Here is a 22,953-nt window from a genome sequence, read left to right as displayed (position 1 = left end):
GGCTCCGGGAGCCGTCTTGAGCCCCTTCGTTGGATGGGGGCTTACGCCCCCAAACCCCCAGAGGAAAAAATAGCTTACCTAAAGGGAATAACAAAAACTAACCTGATACTGCTCTGAAAGCGGTTAGTGACCTAACGAGTCCAACCTAGCCTGCTTAATGTTAGTCATTAGTGGTGGGCACGATGGGTGGGAGACAAGTAGACGAGGCCTGCCGGGCACGCGCGTAAGTCAAAATTTGCGAACTTCAAACGTCTGTAACTTCCAAAGTGCGAGCGGCCCAAAATTTTTGCAGATTCGTAATCAGCATGCAAAATACTATCGATTTAAAAAAAAAAAGGTGTCCGGTAAAGTAGATTTATACCAAAATAAATTATACTATATAAATTATTATATTGTTTATTTTTAATTACAGAATAAATCAACTGAATAAATGTTAAGCTTTAGGTACGATTTTTCTTATTAATAATCTACTAATATATAAAATTGTTTGGGTAGCTATTAAAACTTTTAAATCTTCGCGTTAATTATTTTAATCTTAATATTATAATTGGGTAATATTGCACAATTAAGTTAGTTCTATACATCAGGGATAATTCTATAAATAGTTTTAGTATAAAAAACTTACTAAATAATACCTTAGTTATTCCATAATAGGAATGTTCTTGAAGTGTACCTACCTACAATAGTGTATTTTGTATGATATCAATTTAGTATTGTGTATTTTCAAAACAAATATTATTATATTAAACATGATGACAGTAAATGTATATTTTTAGTTCGAAATTCATGTACGTGGAACACGATCACAGTGATTCCTGTTCCCTGACTTGTTAATATAAGATACAACTGTAGATTTGTAGTATTATTATTTATTCCCTATACATAATATACATACTAATTACTATTAAACTATAATAAATTATATTGAGTGTTTTAACTATATCCAAGCAGTTCACCTAATTGAGTGAAACAAAAAGTATATTGCACAAATATAAATATCGAATGACATTGTCAGCAACTAGAAAAATACTGATTGGCCAAATGTGTTAAACTTAAATGTGTATAGTATACACTAACAGTGTAGACCCGATATCACATAGTAACAATAAACTCAAAAAGTAAATTTGAAAACAAAATTTATTAAGTGGAAAATTGTGGTATTTTTGAAAAAATTCAAGTAAATTTGTAGCATGCTACCATCTGATAGCGTAATCTGTTGTTTAATGCCAAAAAGATGCAATATGTGTCACAGTTCGCTGTTTAGTACTATGTTGTACTACATCAATTGGCTTATAGCCACTTCTCTATTAATGTTGATACTCTGCAAATTGTGGCCTATATGGATACGATACAAAGAGGTACATGAATATTATATTCACATTATCGCCCAGTCCAAATGCATCTGATGATAGAAATATAAAATATCTAAAAATAAATTATTACAATCATTATCGGTAGGATAACATGGATACCTATTTAGTTTATAGTATTCATATAAATGGTGCGCACAGCGGTTAAATATATAGGTATTTTTTTTGATTCCACAACATCCCGACATTAAACATGATAACTAATAACATATTTGGAAATTTGCACGTTAACAAATACCAGTTTTCCTTACAATTACTTATTTATTCAATATAATATCAAATAGAGGAAGGTTAATCCATTGGTCTAACCATAAAATTACTTAATCATACTTATGCTATTTTAAATAGTGACAAAAATCTGACCAGGGAATTAAATTTAAAACAAACAATATATCATATATATTTATATTGGATAAAATAAGATCTACCTTGAGGCAGATCTGTTAACCGGATGGGAATCAAACATTTATATACAATTTGAAAAAGACTGAAGATAGCGGATATTTAAAAGAATTCTTTAAGGGAGGTAACGCGGATGACATATGACTAACTGAATCATAGACCTGTAAGAAGAGGTAGAGTCATCAATTTAGTTCTCGTGGTCGCAAAAATCCTAAATTCTGCTGTTGACTGTACTTACTGTACATTACTTTTACAGTACACTGCTGACTAGTATGTTCCAATCTGCCAACACGCTAAAATTTTATAAAAATTGTTTAAATATGTAGTTTCAAATTTGTTCATTTTTTAGTCCTAAAATACAACCAATTTGTTCCATATACAACCAAATAACAAGTGATTTAAAAAAATATGTACATTTTAGTTTTAATCTTTCCGCTATAAATAATACTTTATTAATTGTTTGCAAGCTGTATGAGCTAAATTATGCCGTTACACAAAATGAATAAGCAAAATGAATAATTATTTTATAAAATCGGTTTTAACTTCAATCATAAAATACATTTTAACGGAATCAAGTCAACGTTTATAAATTGTATCAAATTACAATGGTTTTTTTTAAATGAAAGCTGAACAAATATATTATTTCACCCGAATAGTCCGGACAGTGCATAGGCGGACTTAGGGGTAGGCTAAAGGGGCATTAGCCCCCCCAATATATGATTTAGCCCCCCCCCCCAAACCCAATTGGCTTTTTTTATTTCAGTAAAATTCTTATTTAATTTTCTATTACCTAAAAATGTATAAAAACCGTATTTTTTTCAAATGTGCCTTTTTTATAATATATAATTCAATACTTAGGTTTTTTAGACTAGTTGGATAACGTTTGATTGTGGTTAATGTGTCATTTTACACAAGGCAACTTCTGATACTTTATATTATTCTGGTGGCGATCGCCAACCGTCTGGCGGCAAGACTTATTGGGAAGGTGGGGTGAAGGGTTGTTATTGTCATTTTAGACTACTTTTTCACAGCTAAGTATAAACAAATACAAAATATAAACATTGTATTAGTAGTCTTATAATGAAAAAAAAATTCAACGATAAAATAGATTGCTGTAGGTATATATATATATATATATTAATAATAAAGCAAACTTATCACAGATATTATAAAAATAGTTAAAAACCCGCAGTAAAATGAAATGTTTTTTATTTTTTTTTCATGTTAAAACATTTTGGGGTATATCTCTTTTCTATAGGTTTATGCCATGCTAAAAAATATAACCAATTCATTGCCTATTTTACTGATAAATAGTGTAGATATTGTTTTTAATACAACAAAAATATTTCGGTTTGTTTTGGCAAGTGGAGCAAGTTATATTCGTAAGTTGAATTATAATTACTGTAGTTGTTTTAACAAAACAATTTTACAGTAGGTATTATATTAAAGGATAAATGTTGAAGATAACTTTTAAAAGTCAAATTTTAACCTAAATATTTAATTTATCCATTAAGTATAGAACAATTATGCACCTAGTTAAAACTGAAAACTGGTTTGTTATGGAATAAATCATTTTTGTATAATACGCTTTTTAAATTATAAACGAAGTATGTGGATGGAAATAATAGTATTCTAGCCTTCTATCACCTCATCGAGAACATTAAACTAAACTTTATATTTTATTGGACATTTTTTAGCTAAAATAAATAGAAAAAATGATGTATAGGCGTTAAAAGACAAATTTTTGATTGAGCTATTAGAAAATTAATTCGATTTATAGTTAGAAAAAAATTTAAAAAAATTAATTATAAACACTTCTACAATCTACAGTAAAGACTTTGAATCTTTGCTGGGGGGGGGGGAAGCAATATTTTTTGTATATAAACATTCTCAAACTATAATAAAAGTAGTCAGCAAGTGTAAAATATAAATTAACAGTATATTTATAGTATTTACTATATAGTAATAATTTTGTTATCAGTTGATAATCAACTTCGATTATAATATTATACATATTGCATCAATAAAAAATATAACAAAATATTGCATATACATGCCCACACATATTAAAGCGGAAAATTTACGAAAAATAAAGATTTTGTATGCTACATCAGTGTCTAAATATTGTCTGGGACTAAAGCCCCCCTAAGTCCGCCTATGGGACTGTGTTATTAATGGTTATTATTGTAGATATAGAATAACAATAGACTTTATAAATTCTTGACTCTACATACAATTGTACTAACATAAAAAATTCTAACAAAACTGTCTCAGAAAGATTGGAAATTTGCACTTAGCCAAGTAAAATACATAAATAAATATCGTACAGACTTGTTTCAGGGAAGTCTGTGAAGAATGGATACCACAACAGACAGATTGTGTAAACGGAATATTAACTCAAATCACAAACAACGCCAATCGACTGGCTTGTTTAGCGAAGAACGACAACAATATTAGCTCCCGTCGCTCTCAAAACTCTTTAGCGAGACAAACGGATAATTGTTCTTGTTCAGAAGTAAATATTATTCATACTTACAAACAAATTATTCACAATTTCACAAATACTAATATTTCTGAATGGTTTTATATTATTTCCCGGAGAACTTTTGAGATTTTTGTCTTTCATGATCATTGAGTATGCAACAATTAGTTTAATAGTTTTTGATTAGATTACCGTTTTTCAATTTAGAATATTATACATAAAACTAAATTTTGTTAATAAAAACCAAGACTTTAAAAATTCTCACAAACAGCGTAAAAAATATATGATGTCTTACTGATATTTTTAGGCAAAATATGTGGTCAAAGAAACTAAAAGGGCAATCACGCAAGCACGGAAAAATAAAGCAAATGAAACGTCAAGCACCAAAAGCTTTTGTGCACTCAACAAAAAAAGATCGTCTATATTAAGCAATGAACACTCCATGCCTTCGGACAGTTGCGAGTCCCTTATTAAAAAATCTTACTACAGAAACAAGTTGAACAGAAAATGCCTCTAAATCATGATTTTAATAGTCAATGCTACAGATCTCTATTTTATAGTTCTTATTAAAAATTTGTAGGTTATGTTCTTACAAAATTAAATATTTATATATTATAATTAAGTATAGTATACAAATAGAAATACAATTGAAAAAATGCATTAATCTTAAACCAAAGACTGATTCTCGATAAGAGGGAATATTATTTTTGCTCAAGGGAGAATATCTATAAATATTATAACAATATAAAGAAGATTGAAACATGAGTAATATTTTAAAATTATAATTTAGATAAAAAAACATTTGCCCTAGACATTTAGTAGGTCTTATTTGTACAACTTTACATGACTTGAGATTTTAATTCAAAGACAAATGCCTCTCTTAACTATGTGTGTACCACGAGAATATGTTTTAAAAAAATATAGTTATTTATTTATTAGTTTCACATGCAAACGTGTAAAATAAATCAAATACCAGATGATAACACATAAAGTATAAAATTAAAACAATTACCTTGTACATAAATATAGATATAACTATTAAATACAACTATTTATGGTTTTTTTAATTCGTTTGTATTCTTCAAAATTAATTTATCAACTAATTCTTGATACGAAGTTTTATTTTTGCATAATGCAGCCACTGTTGGGTCATAACCAAGGTCTCTTAGCTCGATCAATCGCTCCTGCTCAATAGATATTTAAATAAAATATTAGCCTTTTAGAATAACTGTAATAACAAAATTATGGTAAAGATTTAGCTGCCTACTTGTAAGGTGGTAATGCTGTGAGTAAATACCCGAGGAATACTTAGTATACCCATTGGCTCGAATCCTTCATTTAACAAAAAATCCAATAGCTCTTTCAACTTGGTAGGACTTACTCTAAGCATTGAAGGATATTTTTCACTAATTCGATATATATATTTTTCGTCTACATGCAGTCTTTTGGCTAGATATTGAGCAGTAGAATTTTTATTCAGCACCACTCGGTTGTTTTGTTTAATTTCTACAGTTCTAATAAACAAAAAGTAGACATTCGGCAAATAATTAATAACATTTAGTACATGAGATTCGTATTGATTACCTTTCAAACACTTCGTTCTTACAGCGTACCATCCAAGGTTTAATATTTACATTTGCTGCGTTTGCGAGAGCCATGCGTTGTTCTATTTGATTTATACTATACATGAATACCCATACATCGTTCCAAATATCTTCTTTTTGTACTTTGTTTTCTACAAAACATTAAAAAATATAAAAAACTTTAAAAAGTTGTATGTACTTTTCAAACTTTTTTGTTGTGTCCATTAAAATCTAATAGTTGTGTTAAAATTATTCACGGTCATAATATTTTTTTGATTCTAACATTAGCCAATACTATTATTATTCCCACCTGAAATTGCTAATATCCTTTTATTTTTAAACATGATCATAAATAAAACACGGTTTTTAAAATGTCAATTTAAATAAAATGTAATTTAAATTGACATTTTGATTCAGTATTAACAATTTGTTATTATTTTTAATTAATAATAATTAATTAACTATATTAAATTGTTGGAGGTTTCATGGATAGCTTGATCATTATGGTGATCACGTTTGACTTTGGTAGAAATCTAATATCGGATGCCCAATATTGCAGTTCGGACAACAACATCAGATTTAACCAAAAGCAAGTATAGATAAAACCGAAAATTGCTATAATAATAATAATGTTGACTAGTTAAATTAAAAAGATATTACTATCGTTGTAAAAAATATAAACAAGACTATCAGATTTGAGTAAATCAAGAAAAAATAATATTAGACATTCGTATATGTTTATCAATAATTAAATAACATAAAGCTTAATTACCATAGTTCATAACATAGTATTTCAACACTGAATAATGAAAAGAAAATGTTAACTTACCAACTAAAATGTTATAAATATTATTCATAATTGGAAACTTGCGTGTGAACAAAAATGTGTGCTGCATCATATGATGACATACAGTATGTGGGTGTTTCTATAAAAAAAAATAATTACTATAAGGAAATGTAATATATTTTTCACTAAGGGCCTAATTTTGTTTGTATGACTATAATATAAGTATAAACCATCTAAATGACTCTGTTTCCAAACCGAGTTTTAATTATAATAAAACAGATAAAGTTATTTAAAATAAAACTTTTAGGCATGTGTTATATAATTAACAGAACTTTGAATATAACTATATCAAAAAATCTTAAGAGATATTGGACATCTATACGGAAAAAAAACTATACTGAACAGGAGATTTTTATAGAATAGTTTGAAATTTAATTCAGTAAAAATACCTACAATGCGTATTTGTACAACCTCAGAAAACCTTAACTTTTAGTTTTATTGATATGCATGCAGGATATTTTTTATAAATGTTGTGTGTAATAGTAATGATAAGTAGTAAAGTAATGGTAACTTGCTAAGTAGATTTTAAAAAATATCTTAGAATTACTTTACTTAATCAATAAAAAATACAAACCTTAAAATTGTCCACAAAAAAATATACTCGATTTCTATAAGGCATTGTTATTTCAGACTCATCTGCTATTTTTTTGGTGAAATATATCAATTTTGTCATAGGCATCTGGAGAAGTACATACAAATCTTCCATTTTCTCAGGATTCCATTGTTTTAACAAGTTGAAACCATTTTTTAAATTATCTAAAAAAAAAAAGGTGATAATTAGGTGCTAAACTTAAAAATAATTACGTAGTCGTAACATTACTATATTCAATATTAAAAAGCCATTCATTATTATATACTGCGTTTTGAGGCATTCCATTGTCAACTAATAATTTTATTTTATTTTCTTTGTCATCTTTTTTCAATTTTGTTCTGTTGGTTTCTCTTTTATTGCTCACAGTACAATAATAATACTTTACCGGACAAATCCTAACACATCTCAGTAGACCAGTTAATGTATACACTGACATAACTTTTTATTTCTTAAGTGCGGGCTACGGAACAATTTATGCACTTGAAAGTGAACTTGGTACAATACTACGGACATAATATGTTGATTTATAACATTTTACTCGTGTTTACTTTCTTACTAATAACTGTAAGGTTCATAAATTATTATCACTAGTTAGTTGTTACTGGACACTGTATTAAACTGAAATGTTTCAAAACATCACACTTCTTATCTTTTTTTAACTATTATCAGTGCACAATTATGGAAAACAATTATTCTGTGATAAATCCAAGCCGGGTTGATAACAGTTATTCGTACCATAACAAAATAAAAAGGTATGTCAGCATTTTGAGATAACCTCAAAACGGTCTCCAGCATTCTAAGGCGTCCGCGTACTTCTTACAGTTGAAAAGCGGCAACCATATTGTAAAAAATTATAACATAACTTGCAGACATACCTATTTATTTTGCCATGCTTACATTAAAATACAAAATAAAACTTGCAGTCTCAAAATAATACATTTCATTATTTATTTATGCTTTCTAGCTAGAGTTTAATAAGAACACGACTGAAATTACAGGTAATTAGATGTACGTTATTATTCTAATTAAATTATACCATGCTAGAAAATTGTAAAATATGTTTCAATCATTACAAACAATTAGGTAATTACTGCAAGCTTTTTATAGACATTTTAGATTTAAATTCTACTTTAAAATATTGTTCAGAAAGTGAAATATATGTATGTTAATTTAGATATAATTGTATCTAATTTCAAATATTATCTAGAATCTCTCATAGAAAGTGAGAATTTAAAAATTGCCATATTACAATTTAGAAAAAATATTAGTCGTACAAATACGTTTATAACAATTTACTACTGTAGTTTTCAACATTGTCAATTTATATTATTTGATAAAGTTAGATTAAACTTTTAATAAAGTTAAGTGATGCTTACAAAGTAAAATTTACTCAACACCAATAATTACTTTTTTTTTCAGTGTAAATACAGCTACAAAAAGAAAAAAATGCTTCAATTTCCAAAGTTTATACAATCTGTTGTAAGAAATCCACTTATAAGAAAATTGAACTTGTCCTGTTTACCCTCAGCTTTTTCTACTTCAGCTAGAACCTATGCCATCGGTAATTTGTTTTATGCATCGCAATTTAAAATTAATATTATAAACATATATTAGAAAGTTATTTGCAGGGTCTGTGACTTGTAGTAAATATTGTTTAAAGTGCAACTATTTGCTCAGAGAACCCTATATTTTAAGTGTTTAAATATACTCTAAAAATTAAAATTTTGCGTAGTAGTACATTAAAAATATATGTATAGATTGCTGTAAAATTATTTTTTTTTTGAACTTGCATAATGTTTGGTAATGCAGATCAGTGTTGCTGCAGCGATGAACGAAACACAATAAAAACAATTGTGATTTATTATTACATTGACATTACATACATTATGCATTGACCCTATGATAAATCCTAATGAGGTCGTGATTAATGCAACTTGGGTTTTCACACAAAAAAACGTATACACAACAATTAGTAATCGCCATTAATGTTATAAGAAAAAATTAACAATTTACAAGTTTACCATTATAACGCTAAGAAACTAGCAAATCACTATTGGAAACTCCAAAATATAAAAAAATAAGTAAAATGTAACATCACATTTCTTTATTCACAATAAATATCTGTCACTCGTAGGTGTCACTAGAATTACTTAGAATACGCAAATGCTTCAAGTCACTAGTTCTGGTTTTTAATTTTAGAATACATGCCAGAAATATTTTTTTTTATAAAATTATTAAACATTATTGTTTTAAGTAATTTTCTCTATGAAATAATTCTTTCAGTTGAACAAAAAAACATGAAATCTTTTTTTTTGTTAAAAATGTTGTTCAACAAACAGTTGTATCATATATTATTCTATCTGTTTCTTTTTTTTTTTTAGGAAAATTTTATGACACTACAAATATTGTTGAAAACAATGGTTCTTACGGAGTACTTTTAGATAACAGCAAATTGAAAACACCTTTAGGCAATGAAATGATAATTAATAGCAAAGCTCTAGCACTAGCTGTTGCCGAAGAATGGCATTTACAACAAAAAACTATTCAGACAGATTCCATGCATTTGGTATTTTTTATTTAATTTTTTTTATTAAAACTGATATATTACATCATACTTTGTGTTATATCTGGTTGCTATTTTTTAGACAAAATTATGCTTTTTGGCGGTTGACAACCCTAGCAAGCTTTCAGAAAAAGATGTTGTTAAAGAAATATTATCCTATCTAGAAACCGATACAGTTTTCTTCATTCCAGATGTAAAGTAATTTTTTATATTTTATTACCATGGCACAATTAAGGATCAGTCAAACAGAAAGCGGACTGTCCGCGTGGACATGTCCGTCCAACTAGTCTGCTGGTCCGCTGCGGACTAGGATAGTCAAACAGAATGCGGACAAGTTTGAGCGAACTAGTGTGAAAATTGCCACAATCAAGAGTGTACTGCTGGTTGTTTTTTATTTTTCACTTTTTTATCTCACGTTTTCTGTTTTCATTTTATTTTACAAAATGTCTAGCAGTTCTTCTGACAAAGAAGAATTGCTTCTTCTGCTTGCCTTGAGTTAAGCAAGACGAAAAAAAAGAAAATGGGTACATGAACTAAATCATAAAAGGAAATAATTTGGGGAGTTTTACCGACTATGCTGTATTCTCAACGTTCAAACTAGAACTGAACTAAATTGAATTCAATAATTTAAGAGGTCATATTTTTATGAATTGTTTTAAGCCAGATTTTAAACACTAAAATATTAGCCAGAAACTTGATGTTTTAATGTACTAGCCACCTTAGATATTAGCTTGTTACTGCTTGTTAATATACTATATCATTCTATATATCATACTATATCTTTCTATGATTATCTATAATTCCACCACTACTTTAAATTTATTTGGTACTTCAACGAGACATGAAAATGCTCTTTCGTGGTTGCAGACTCGGCTAAAAATGTTTATTAAATTTTACATTTTTGTGAAGTGTTGATACCAGTCTTTTGCCGAATCTGTCCATTTTTCAGTGGATGCCGCGTATCATACAAATAAACGCATTCTCCAACTAGATCAATCAATCGTTCCGTTTCATTGATCATTTACAGTGCACAATTTTAAAATGAAAAAAATTTTAAAATTAAGTACAATATGTTGTCAACAATATTGTTTGTATATATTATGTTCGATAATTACATAATAATAATATTCTAGAAGTGCTGATACGTGTGGAAAATCCAGTGTATTGTCTATATTAAATATTTTTTATTTTACAAAATTATTCCAGTCCGCCGCGAACTTTGTGAAAAAATACAACCATCCGTTTGTGCGGTAGGCCGCTGTCTGTTTAACCAGAATGATGCATTTAAATAGAGTACAGAGTCCGCGGCGGACCAGCGACCTGTCCGCGCGGACAGTCGGCTTTCTGTTTGACCGATCCTTAAATGTACCAAAATTAATTAGTTATCAATATATTAAGTTTGGAATCTATAATGTAAAAAGAGATTAGCAAATATAAATTTTCATATTTGAGTTTAATGAAATCTATATTATGTGTTATTTCATATGAAACAAGATGTTTATTCTACAAACAAATCAAATAGTCATCCATTTTTGAATTATTATAATATAAAGATTTGCTTAATCGTTTTTGACCGTAAAAAACTAATAGAATACACATTTATTGAGTGCCTATTTATCGTATTTTCAGACAGACGAGGAGCTAGAAATAGTGTTGAAGGAAAAATGGATGCCCTTAATCAATCAATTTAATAAATATTTTGAAACCGACTTGATACCATCTAAAGGAATATATGTAAATAGCCTGGAAGCAAAAACAAAGAAATGTGTTGAAAAATATCTCATGTCGCTTGGGTTTCCGGCGCTTCATGGTATGCAATTATATATAATAATTAAACAGCGCTAAAAAGTTAAATATATTAGCATTTTTTTCTAAAATATATTTTGTTTTATATTTTTACAAATTAAATTGAAACTAGGCGTTTTACAAGCCGCCGAAACAGTTAAATCTCTAGTTTTGACCACGTGTTGTTTACATCAAGACTTAACCGTAAAGGATGCAGTTTTGTTATCAAAAATGGAAGAAGAATATCAGGTTATTATATAAATTTAATTACACAATACGTATATCATTATTTTTTATTCACATACATTATTACAACTAGTATACTTTTTTAAATGCATTTTGTTTAAAACTTTTAGTGTACAAAATGGGGTCGAGTAGATTGGATCAAAGATTATACGGACAATGATTCGGTAATAAGATTGTCGGCTGCTATGTTATTTATTTATTACACGCTAAATCCAAAACATAATCCATTGGCCAAACGAGATAATCGCCCGCAACTACAACAGTCTTTGAAACAATAAGCCTTGTATACAATAAACTTTGTTATTTAAGCATTAGGCCCATAAGAACAAGTAACAATAATAATAATTTAAAAATATATATATAATAAATAAATATATATATAGTTTGATACTACTATTATTGGCGTTATTCGCATATTAAAATGCCTTACCTAATGTAACATGTATTTAACTAAAAACATAACAAGTCAGACTTCTGTTACTTTTTATTAATAAAAAATAATTAATTTAGTATCCGCTTCTCACCCGTGTAACTTACACAAGTCTAACAATAAGTACACTGTCATTTGTTACTAACTATCTGATTGATATATGGTAATCAATAAGATAAATCTAATTTTCGTTTTTTTTTCTTTTTTCTTTTTTATAATGATAATAATAATAGTACAACTGGTGTTATGATTATGGTTTGATAAGTGAAGGCACGCCGGGTGATACGTCAATAGGCAAAGCAGAATCCAAGTTCTTTTTCAACAATATTAACCATGCAGTAATAGTTTGATCTCGGTTTAGACAGTCCGAAAATGTAGACATGTCCTTGAGTTGTTCAGGGAGACACTGGCGTAAAGCTTCCCGAGCCCTGAATAAATTAATTTAAAAAACAGTTTAATTTTTTTGTTTTTTTGATTACATAATAAAAAGAGATTCTTTTTTTTTACCTTGGATTTTCAGACAATCTCACATAACAACCCACAACATGTCTTAAGAGTCTGGTTGACGGTTCTCTCTCCAGTGCTAATACCATTTTGCCCTGAAATCATAAAATTTATATTTATAAAAATAAATGTCAAACCAGCTTAAACCTTAACTTGGTGTGACCAAAGGTGTTATTTAAAGTATATTATACTAACTAAGATTAACGCCACGTGAGAGAATCGATCATATGTTTGGCAGATGTAACTCAAACCGTTGTCGTCCATGAGTATTTTTTGCAGTATGAATGTTGACAATGTTTTAGTTAGCTCAAACCCCGTTTCCATGATACGCAAACACAGCGGAATAATTTCAGTCGTCAACAAAAATGTAATGACTTCTGGCTCTTCTGTCTAAAATGCACATTGATAAAACAATCATAATATTATATTATGTAATTGACAATGGTAGTAACATCAACAATTACAATGAGTACACATTCATACTTTTTTTAAACCTTTGTATATCACATGCAATATGAGACACAGAGTCAAGGCTTAGCACTAATAAGTTAGAAACTTAACAGGTAATTTTATCAGTAACTTATAATTCCAGTGCTCACGCCTTTTTAGAGCTGGTGAACATGTTTTTGAACAAAGGAGAGCTAAACATTTGAATGCTATCAACTAACGTACATACAAACTGAGTTACATCATTGAATAACATGTGAAAATAACATTTTTATAATTATTTTCTTTATAATTAATGAGTTTTAAAAATGTACTAACTTGCCCAGTCTTACACGTAAGTAGTATACTGTATATAATATATATATATATAAAATACTGTTGTATGTTATGATACAACAGTTCAAAAAAATATTGCTATTAAAAAGCTTTTATAATAAAAAAGAATTATTTGTACAGCAGTTGCCCCCGCCTTACATGACCATAAATGGTAAACTACTGTGTAAGAAAATAGTCTAGGAAAATTAGATAAATTGTAATTATTTCCTGGACTGTCATAAACGACGTATCCCGTAAATTAAATCACGAATATTAAATGTGGAAAACGACAAAAATCTGCAACCATACATCTAACACTATTTTTCATGTGGTAAACTATCGTTTATGACTTTTGACTATATTTCCTGCCACAGAACAGTAACCAATATTAATTTATAACACAATAATAATTACCTTTACTAAGGCACCAATGACACCTAAGCTCGTGAGCCTTAGATGTTCAAAGTTACGACATTTGTTACCATTATGTAAAAATGGATACATGTATAATGGTATTTGTGCCTTCAGGAACTGAGATCGAGTTTGTGGATGAGCCCCCACACACTGTAGAAGAGCAAGTGCATTACATAGACGAGTGACTTGTTGCAACGTCATACTAGGCGGATTAACATACTGATAGGTTGACACTATTTCAAATAGTAAAGCAGCAATAGTTCCTGTTGTATGCCAAATAAGTGGACCAAGGTCATGGATAATTTCACGTCTAGAACTAAAAAAAAAACATAAATTGTTTATTTGTAGAATAATATTTGTACTCCCTACCTAATAGCTACAGATATGGACTATTTAAGTTTACTAGCAAACAAATACTACAGAAATTACTGTAATCCTCATTTATTCATCCAGAGACTATCGATTAACTTTAAATATTATTTTGTATTATAAGCACAATAAATCAAGTAGGTATGCCCTCTTTAAAAAAAACAAAATACCCAAAACTAAAATAAAAATCAATATATTAAATGATTTTAAAATTATAGCCATATTAATAGTGGCTACGGAGTGATCTTACTCTGTTTTGCTAACAAAAACATATATTAACGTTTGTTTGTGAGGACGAAATCAAATGTTTAACCTAGAACGCTAGGTAGTGCTTTTTAGATCAGCACTCTGTTTATTTACTAAACCTAAAATATATATTTTAACAGACCAATGGACATTTTTAAATGAAAATGTATGTTTGATAGTAACTCTAGATGTGCAGGCACATCTGTCATTATATACCAGAATAGTTTACCCTAAATATCTAATTATAATTATACACAATATATGTGATGTGGAAAGCAAAAGAAAACCTCTCGTTGGCAAAAAGATTTTGTTTCCAAAATTGAGTAAGGCCTATTTTCTTAAATCTTGATTGATTTTTTAACTTGACCCTGGTACATCTTTCAAGCTAAACAAAATGACTTGAGTTATTGCACTTTGCAGTTTAAAAATAGGAAAATGCATTAAAGACCTTATCAATGCTTTGGGGTGTATTTCTCGATATCAACGTTGCCAACGACAACATAATAATGTAATCGTTTATAAAATTCCAAAAAGCAATTTGATAGCGGTATGCTTTTTGTTATGTAGATGATCAACTAAATGTTTTTGGTAATAGTTTCTTATATTGTGCATTACCTGAGTTCAGAGAGAGCGTTTTCTCTAGTATCGGCATTGCACAGATCGACAATCCACTGGTAGACTTTTTCACGGTCATGTCCAGATTGGCTATGTTGTTGCGGCAATTGTATAGAGTCCATTTTAAACATTTACACAATTTTCTAAATCCTTTTATAGTAGAAACGAAATTCAGTGACTCGATCAATGTGAATTGTTAACGTAAAATACACATAAACTCAAGTATATAAATATATAAAAAAAAATTACAAAAATTAATACAAAAACGGTAATATAAAAAAAAAAAAAAAACGAAGAATTATTCACGTGAACGATTATGTAATTATAAAAATTCGAATGCTCTTTTGCCAATAATTGTTTGTACTTTATTTTGATTAAAATAAAACATGCATAAGTATATTACAATATATACATATATAAATATATATGTATATATATATAATCTATAAAACTAAAAATGTAATTTTCTAATAAATTTTCACTATCGACGGCATAACAACGACGAATTTAGTTTATTTTGCTACGTTATAATAATATCTTTTAATATATCTATTTAATGTTTAGCGTTTACGGTTTTTAGTATAATATTATTATTTATTATATTATCAAACACTGTTGTCGCCAGCCAAAAATGCAGCGATAATGGGTATACGGTTTTGGCAAGTCCGTTCACCAATCAAGGACATTACAAACAACGTGATAATAACGACATTTTATAAACGCCGGTAAGGTACTATCAAACCTAAACATATTTCCTATAAAGTATAATTATTATTTACATTTATTTATTCTGTGTAATTTATAACTCGTAGCATTATAGCAACGATAATGTTACTACTGACTATTGACCAGCGTTTGAAGTCTACATTTTTACCAAAGCTCAATAGTACAATAAAAAAACGTGGAAAAACAATTTAAAAACATTACTTAGTCAAATATGGAAAGAGAAAATGCAATGAACAACGACAGCGACACGGAATCCATGGCCGAAAGTAGAAGAGAAGGAACGGCCGTTTCTGAAAACGTCGCTTGCGATGAAGAGGTTAATTAAATCAACTATGATTTAACTATTACTTTATGATTCAGTGATGTGACCTGGGAGGGAGGAAGAGTGTAATACTTCTTTTACAAATTGATAGTCGTAGCCATGGCCTCTGGAGGATGGGTATAATGTGTATATTATTTTCAAAAAGATTGATCCACTTGTACAAGTGGGAAAGTCAATCCCTAAATAGGACTGAAGAATTCTCACCTGTTTTCAGATTCTTTATCGCATCAATAGATCGATTGATACATTGTAAAGAAAATTGCGTCTGAAATCCTATACTAGCCATAAGACGGACAGAGACCCAACATACCCTTTAAGAGGCAGAGTATACTGTAAAATTAAACCAAATAGATGGTTTACAGGGAAAAAATATCAGTTTTAGTTTTAAACATTTTTGCATAATAAATTTGATGCATATTTATTGATCACTAAAATACTGAAAAGTTTAATATTGTGCCAGACTTTATGTTAAATATGTTAAACTATTCTAGATTACACACTAATATACAAATCTCTTAAACATTTTTTTAAACAACTCGTTTTTATATTTTGTCAAGACAAAAATGTAAAAGTAGCATCTATTGTTTTGTTTTTAATATTTGAATTTTGATACTCCGATTAAATATTCTATGGTTTTGTTTTAGGATGAAACTGTGGTTGAACGCCTTTGGGCTCTTACAGAAATGTTTCCCAAATCTATTAGAAAGCACACCAATAACCTAATAAGCATCACTAAAAAAGCGATTGGTAGTAAGTATATTAACTCAGAATAACAAAGATATAATTTTGAAATTTCCCATACAAATGGATTGAAAATATGCAATTAATTGATAGAGAAATTTGTTGGTCATTATCACCATTTTGAACAGTATGATTTTCAGAACATTGAATTGAGAATTTTTAAATCATTTGTTCTATTCTATAATGACTTCAGTTGCTATTTCTTTCTTTTTGAACAAGTCTTTACTTGGTTTAATATAGGCTAATTAACACAAAACAAAATTGTATTAAAACTGATTTGAATATAAATATATAATTGACAGTATCCCCATGATTAAATAATCAGGTATGATTGCTAGATTACAAAAATTTCCTATCTTTCCGCATTTGTCCCAGTCATAGAAGATGCTATAACTTATAATGAGAAATTGACATAGTGAAATACTTCTTTTTCCAAGTCTAGGGCAATTTTCCTGCGCGGTATTATCTAGCAATCATACCTGTTTATTTAGTCATGGGTATCCCCATGTTTACCTAATTTAATGCTAATATTACAACAACTGCACACTATGTTTAAAAATAAAATATGTATTTTATCTAACAAATATTAATTGTTTTCAGAAACTTATTCATTTGCATGCGATTACACATGGTGTATATCTACAGCAGGAACTCTGCTTGTTTTGCCTTGTCTTTTTGAAAATGAATGTGCTCGTGTAAAAGAAATACAGAAGAGAAGCTCAAGAAAGGTATATAATAACATACTATAAAACATTTTTAAGCTCCATACACAAATAATTTATTTGTTTTTTTTAATTATTTTTCAGTTACTTTTCGGAACTGACCATGGAAACGGAAGTTTAAGCAACGGTACAACTATATTACCCTATTAAAATTCATTGCTATTTTTATGTACAATTTTTCTAAGTATTATGAGTACTTAACTTTTATATATATTTATATTAAAAATTATTTTTTATAACTATAAGTACTGTTTATACAATTGTAAACTAGTGACAAAGTATTGTTTTTCATTTCGAATTTTAAATGGCAACATTTTACAAATTTGATTCAAATTGTAAATATTAACTAGTCTGTTGATTATTTTAGTTTTGATTGAAATTCAATAGTCTAAATCGTGTGGTTATTCAAAATTATCTTGTAAATTACTTGTATCTCGAAACTGTTTCCGAGTTACACAATATATCTTTTTGTTTTTTCCTCTTTCCCATTAATTTGTAGATAATAAAAGTACAAATATAAAAAAAAAAACAATCTATTATGTAACAATATTCTAAATGCTAAAGGTTAAAAACTGCATGACTATGGAATCCTAATCGAGGACAGAGTTATACTCGGCTGCTAACGCTATCATGTTAGAACATCCAAATCAATAAACTCAATGAAAATAGCTATTTTCTCCGCTTCATGGAAAAAAATTGAATCATGAATATGTGTGCTAGCATTACGGTTTCCCGCAAAAATGTAATGTTTTTACATAAATAATATGATACAATAGGTACCTAAAATGTATGATATTAAATTTCTAAAAAGACCTGACAAATAAAATAAATGTTCTAGTGAATATTTTTTTTTTTTTTATTAATTTATACTCATTTGTACTATAAACACCACAGTTGTGCTACTTTTAACTGTTTTACGCAATTCAATAATTTATTTTTTTGGTTACTTTAATTTTATTAAATCTAAGACAGCCGTTTTATTGTACACTTCCAAAACTAACGTAAATTACATAATTGAGCATCTGTACATCCATCATTGTCCATTTGACAATTGATAGGGTTTTTAAAAATCAAAATTTTATCGATTTTTAGAATGTCTTTATATGTACCGGGTGATTGGTTAACTATGGACCACTCAATATCTTAGAAGATATTAGACTTTTTTAATTTTTTTTTTTTTGTACTATTATAGTTATTAGGTGGGACAAATTTAATGTATTTTTCAAAATTTTAACACCATCCCTTATGCGTTAAAACCATATCAACTTTAGATTTTTAAATGGTAACCCCCAATTTTTTTTTGATGATCGTGTTTATTTTTTTTAAATTTAATTTTAGGCGTAAAAACTAGCTAAATCAGACAAGTACTTTTAAAGTTATAGCTTAGTACTACAATATTATAATATTAGCTTATATGAGATGCTTTTATAAGTTTTACAGCTAAAGAAAAAAATCGTTTATCGCCGGATCTCACGTTTCACAAAATAAGATTGATTAACGATACGGTTGTAGATTAAAGTTAATAGTTGACGGTCGTCGGTCACAATGAAAACGAACTAATAATAAATCTATAATAATATTATATGGGTAATGTCTTCTTATCTGTTTTTTCTGTAGTGTTCCTAGCGGTGCGGTGTACCTGTACGTATTGAATATTAGGCATTAGCTGCTGTTAACAAACAATATTATAAGCCCTAGTAAATAGTTTTTTTTTTCAATTTCAACCATAGGTTACCGTGGTCTAATCACGGTGTTATATAAAGTGTATACCGTGGTTCTACCAAAACAATTCGTTACTAGCGTAGATTAATATCAACACAGAACAAATTATTATAAAAATACGACTACTTGAAAACTAATCAAAAAGTTCATTATTCTAATTTTTCAATTATTATGGTTATTTAGCGTCTTGGTTTTTACTTTAAATATTTAGCGTCTTGGTCTTAATAAGTATTACTTGTACTGGTGTCTTAACTAGTCAAATTATTAATTCTGTTAGTGAAAATATTTTTAAAAAAACTAATAAATAACATTTAATTTTTTGTTTTTTTAGTATAATATTGTATTACATACAGTTAATAGATAATATGTACAGAATATATACAGAAATAAACAAAAACTAAACTTAATATGTACAGAAACTATTTTAGCATTTTTGTTCGAACTGGTTTATGATAGGTACATAAGATGTCAAACAACATCTTTATAAGGCATCTATTGTGTTTATTAAAATGTTTAGATAACAAAGGATTCCATAAGAAATACGTTCATCCAATACTTGTGCACTAAAATAAATTTTCATTTTTATAATTTAAAGTTGTAACGCGTCAATTTTAACTATTTCTAGTTCAGTATTTTTAATTATTAAAAGCTGTATTTATTTATTAACTCTTTATTATATTACCACCTTAAGCCTATACTGTATATATTTCATAGTATTGACTATTCTTACTTATTTTAATGTGTTCATATGAACAGTAAAAGTATATTTCTTATTTAATAAATGGTTGTTTTTCTCGTTGTACGAGGTATAAGCAAAAATTTAGAGTGAATGATAAAGTACAATTTTTTTTGTTTTTGTACGGCTTTTTTAACAGTCATAAGCTTAAAATTCAATAATAATATTACTAACAAACATTTAAATACTATATTATGTTATGTTTATTATGATAATAGTAAAATAAAAAAACAAGTAACAAGATAAATAATACGCTTATAAGATACGAATAAACATTTTTATTTGCTAAATCATATTAAAAAACTAAGACTAAATAAAATTAACATATCTATAATTAACTTGTAAATAATAGAGGTACAACATATTGCTGTATATAGTGATGTAGTTATAGGAAGTTACCTAGGGCGGTAAAGTTTGTTTGATGATTTCCCACTAGAAGAAATCCATCTCCATTTACATATTTAAGTTAAAAAATATTTATAAGTATATTCATTCAATTTACTTTTTTACACTTAATCCAATAGTTAACATTTTTTTTTTCTATTTTGTGTTTTATAATTTTATTTACTTTATTACTTATAAAAACTTAATCGTAAACCACTAGAAAATTGTCAATAAATTCTGTAATAGCTAATGCCAAAACTATGCCATCATGAAAATAATTTCAAGATTTGGATTAAGACAATAACATATTTTAGAAATATTAACATTCTCAGCAGCATTTTAGATTAAATTAATATTAAATAAAGAATTCATCATTAATAATTAATAAATAATGTATAATAATTATAGATATGTTAAGTATATGTGTGTTTAAATACTTAGAGTTTAAAAACTTTATGTCACTTTTAAAATGATAAAGTACTTTTAAATTATTTTATTGAATTACATTTTTAGCTGAATAACTAAATATATATAGTTGTCTAATATTTGATTTGAACTTGTGAATCCATCTTATTCTTCTTACTGACTTAATGGAAAACCGTTATCTGCAATAGTGTGCCACAGTAACTAAAAAAAATAATAATAATAATAAATTGTTAGTGATGAATTCATAGAAATTAACTAAATTATTGCAAACTGATGATCTTATATATTTTACCTTAAAATAAAACACCTATAAATTTACTGAAAATTGAATACCACAACATTCGACAATGTATTGATGGAATTAGTTTAGACTGATTGACTACAATAATATAATACACCAAATTTGACGTTGGTAGTAGTGTAGTTGTAGACAATAACAAATATCAATTTAAGTTGAGATAGTCCATATTAATATTGAACATACTGAAACATATAATTAAAATAAATTAAATAAGTTTCTTAGATACTTAAATAATCATATGGTTAAGCAACAAATATCAGTATACACATATATTTTTTATAATTATACAAGTATGATAATTTTTAAGTTAAACGTTAATTTTTAAGTAACGCATTATAATTAAACATATTAAGTATGATAAACATAAGTAATCCAAAAAATGTATTATGTAAAAACATTTTATATGTTCATGAATAATAAAAAAAGATTAATTATATTTTTCTAATAAAAAAATGTACTTATACAATACACCTATATCAATAAATACATTATCTTACCTATTATTGATTCAGTAAACGATGATTGAAGATTCAATTTTTTCATAAAAAATTTTATATTTTTTCTTTGAATTCAGATACCAATATGTTAAAACACAAAACTACACATTTATAAGTTTCTCAGAACAAAGACATAATACTGTAAAAATAAAAGTTTTAATTAAAATATCATCAAGCATAATTCAAATTATAATAATATTTATTTTAAATAACATATTATTATTATAAGTACCTTTAATTTTGATATTTGATGTGCATACATTTTATAAGTAAGGTTTTAGGTTTTATAGACTTGTCACTTGAGCAAAACTCCATCTTGGTATTCACATTGATTATGGATATTTAATATCAATGTTATTATTTAAAACACAATAAATGTTGACAAGTTCATAGATCTAGACTCTAGTAAGTTATGATACTATATTATTATAATATACTATGAAATTAAGACGTACAAATCGCATGAATAAACAAAATGTGTCAAATTAACCAAAACAAATAATTGCTAAATGCTGGAAAAATATACACAAGATATTGATAACAAATAAAACATACCTACTATTTTACAAAATAAATGTAAAAGTGTGTAGTGGTGGTATATTTGTCAGTCGATATAGCGGTTATCATTATTATTTACTATCGGTGAATTATTTACCTAAAGTAAATAGTGTTTGGTACGGTTATGATTTTTAAACGCTACAATAGCTATTGTCAAAGTTAATTGTCAATAAATAATAACAGAGAGCAGTCACATTAATATGTTAGCGTCTCCAAGATATTTAATTTATTTTTTACACTCCCTTTAATTTTAAAACTGTGTAGCTCGTTAACTACTCAATCGATTTAGCTAGTTTTTACGCCTAAAATTAAATTTAAAAAAAATAAACACGATCATCAAAAAAAAATTGGGGGTTACCATTTAAAAATCTAAAGTTGATATGGTTTTAACGCATAAGGGATGGTGTTAAAATTTTGAAAAATACATTAAATTTGTCCCACCTAATAACTATAATAGTACAAAAAAAAAATAATTAAAAAAGTCTAATATCTTCTAAGATATTGAGTGGTCCATAGTTAACCAATCACCCGGTATACTATTGCAAACAAAACTGTGATTATTTATTATTTTCCTCGACGAGAGAAGAAAATGTTTCATGAATATATTT

The 22,953-nt window shown here is 27.6% G+C and overlaps 4 protein-coding genes and 1 long non-coding RNA gene across 8 annotated transcripts; 2 read left to right on the top strand and 3 right to left on the bottom strand.

The window, feature by feature from the left end:
• Positions 1–1,151: 1,151 nt before the first annotated feature.
• On the bottom strand, positions 1,152–7,909 carry LOC126844187 (transcription termination factor, mitochondrial). Of its 3 annotated transcripts, none has more exons than XM_050582142.1 (7): positions 7,662–7,909; positions 7,259–7,440; positions 6,667–6,763; positions 5,839–5,989; positions 5,522–5,768; positions 5,267–5,438; positions 1,152–2,065 (listed from the first exon to the last, which is right to left on the bottom strand). In XM_050582142.1, exons 2-6 carry the CDS (start codon positions 7,388–7,390, stop codon positions 5,307–5,309), a joined length of 759 nt encoding a protein of 252 aa, XP_050438099.1. In that variant the 5' UTR covers positions 7,391–7,440; positions 7,662–7,909; the 3' UTR covers positions 1,152–2,065; positions 5,267–5,306. The 3 variants fall into 3 exon arrangements, with proteins under 3 accessions (XP_050438099.1, XP_050438097.1, XP_050438098.1); XM_050582140.1 differs by having other exon boundaries at positions 1,156–2,065; positions 7,505–7,909; XM_050582141.1 differs by lacking the exon at positions 1,152–2,065 and having other exon boundaries at positions 3,825–5,438; positions 7,505–7,909.
• Positions 7,910–8,076: 167 nt separating this feature from the next.
• Positions 8,077–12,266, top strand: LOC126844189 (ATP synthase mitochondrial F1 complex assembly factor 2). 2 transcript variants are annotated; one of them, XM_050582145.1, is made up of 7 exons: positions 8,077–8,284; positions 8,696–8,837; positions 9,658–9,842; positions 9,922–10,032; positions 11,469–11,649; positions 11,758–11,873; positions 11,981–12,266. In XM_050582145.1, exons 2-7 carry the CDS (start codon positions 8,723–8,725, stop codon positions 12,146–12,148), a joined length of 876 nt encoding a protein of 291 aa, XP_050438102.1. In that variant the 5' UTR covers positions 8,077–8,284; positions 8,696–8,722; the 3' UTR covers positions 12,149–12,266. The 2 variants fall into 2 exon arrangements, with proteins under 2 accessions (XP_050438102.1, XP_050438101.1); XM_050582144.1 differs by having other exon boundaries at positions 8,078–8,274.
• Positions 11,910–15,491, bottom strand: LOC126844188 (CCR4-NOT transcription complex subunit 9). Its single transcript, XM_050582143.1, has 5 exons — positions 15,211–15,491; positions 13,981–14,296; positions 13,000–13,194; positions 12,808–12,899; positions 11,910–12,728 (listed from the first exon to the last, which is right to left on the bottom strand). The coding sequence occupies exons 1-5, from the start codon at positions 15,339–15,341 to the stop codon at positions 12,551–12,553; spliced, it is 912 nt and encodes a 303-aa protein (XP_050438100.1). The 5' UTR covers positions 15,342–15,491; the 3' UTR covers positions 11,910–12,550.
• A 465-nt stretch (positions 15,492–15,956) lies between these two features.
• Positions 15,957–18,519, top strand: LOC126844186 (mitochondrial import receptor subunit TOM22 homolog). The gene is made up of 4 exons (XM_050582139.1): positions 15,957–16,252; positions 16,903–17,008; positions 17,600–17,727; positions 17,806–18,519. The coding sequence occupies exons 1-4, from the start codon at positions 16,148–16,150 to the stop codon at positions 17,869–17,871; spliced, it is 405 nt and encodes a 134-aa protein (XP_050438096.1). The 5' UTR covers positions 15,957–16,147; the 3' UTR covers positions 17,872–18,519.
• A 1,923-nt stretch (positions 18,520–20,442) lies between these two features.
• LOC126844578 (uncharacterized) lies at positions 20,443–22,874 on the bottom strand. Its single transcript, XR_007686611.1, has 4 exons — positions 22,020–22,874; positions 21,788–21,926; positions 21,282–21,472; positions 20,443–21,190 (listed from the first exon to the last, which is right to left on the bottom strand). It is a non-coding gene; the product is annotated as an uncharacterized LOC126844578 (long non-coding RNA).
• Positions 22,875–22,953: the final 79 nt, after the last annotated feature.

Source organism: Adelges cooleyi, unplaced genomic scaffold (assembly GCF_023614345.1).
Source record: "Adelges cooleyi isolate 19-005CV unplaced genomic scaffold, UGA_ACOO_1.1 ACOO_flye_CR_arks_rails_tigmint_CR_PRNA_651, whole genome shotgun sequence".
NCBI classification, from domain to species: Eukaryota; Metazoa; Arthropoda; class Insecta; order Hemiptera; family Adelgidae; genus Adelges; species Adelges cooleyi.
The sequence above is the reverse complement of the archived record's forward strand: the minus strand, read 5'-3'. Positions and strand labels throughout refer to the sequence as shown.

What these genes read in the sequence shown, in the direction of transcription:
- LOC126844189 (XM_050582145.1), top strand. Translation starts at nt 8,723, where the DNA reads ATGCTTCAATTTCCAAAGTTTATACAATCTGTTGTAAGAAATCCACTT. An exon ending in AGCTAGAACCTATGCCATCG is followed by an intron (nt 8,838 to 9,657) that starts GTAATTTGTTTT and finishes TTTTTTTTTTAG; the next exon opens with GAAAATTTTATGACACTACA. An exon ending in CAGTTTTCTTCATTCCAGAT is followed by an intron (nt 10,033 to 11,468) that starts GTAAAGTAATTT and finishes TCGTATTTTCAG; the next exon opens with ACAGACGAGGAGCTAGAAAT.
- LOC126844188 (XM_050582143.1), bottom strand. Translation starts at nt 15,341, where the DNA reads ATGTTTAAAATGGACTCTATACAATTGCCGCAACAACATAGCCAATCT. An exon ending in AACGCTCTCTCTGAACTCAG is followed by an intron (nt 14,297 to 15,210) that starts GTAATGCACAAT and finishes TTTTTTTTTTAG; the next exon opens with TTCTAGACGTGAAATTATCC. An exon ending in TCATTGGTGCCTTAGTAAAG is followed by an intron (nt 13,195 to 13,980) that starts GTAATTATTATT and finishes TGTGCATTTTAG; the next exon opens with ACAGAAGAGCCAGAAGTCAT.
- LOC126844186 (XM_050582139.1), top strand. Translation starts at nt 16,148, where the DNA reads ATGGAAAGAGAAAATGCAATGAACAACGACAGCGACACGGAATCCATG. An exon ending in ACGTCGCTTGCGATGAAGAG is followed by an intron (nt 16,253 to 16,902) that starts GTTAATTAAATC and finishes GTTTTGTTTTAG; the next exon opens with GATGAAACTGTGGTTGAACG. An exon ending in AGAAGAGAAGCTCAAGAAAG is followed by an intron (nt 17,728 to 17,805) that starts GTATATAATAAC and finishes ATTATTTTTCAG; the next exon opens with TTACTTTTCGGAACTGACCA.
- LOC126844187 (XM_050582140.1), bottom strand. Translation starts at nt 7,712, where the DNA reads ATGTCAGTGTATACATTAACTGGTCTACTGAGATGTGTTAGGATTTGT. An exon ending in TATTTATAACATTTTAGTTG is followed by an intron (nt 5,990 to 6,666) that starts GTAAGTTAACAT and finishes AATGTTTTGTAG; the next exon opens with AAAACAAAGTACAAAAAGAA. An exon ending in ACAGCATTACCACCTTACAA is followed by an intron (nt 5,439 to 5,521) that starts GTAGGCAGCTAA and finishes TCTATTGAGCAG; the next exon opens with GAGCGATTGATCGAGCTAAG.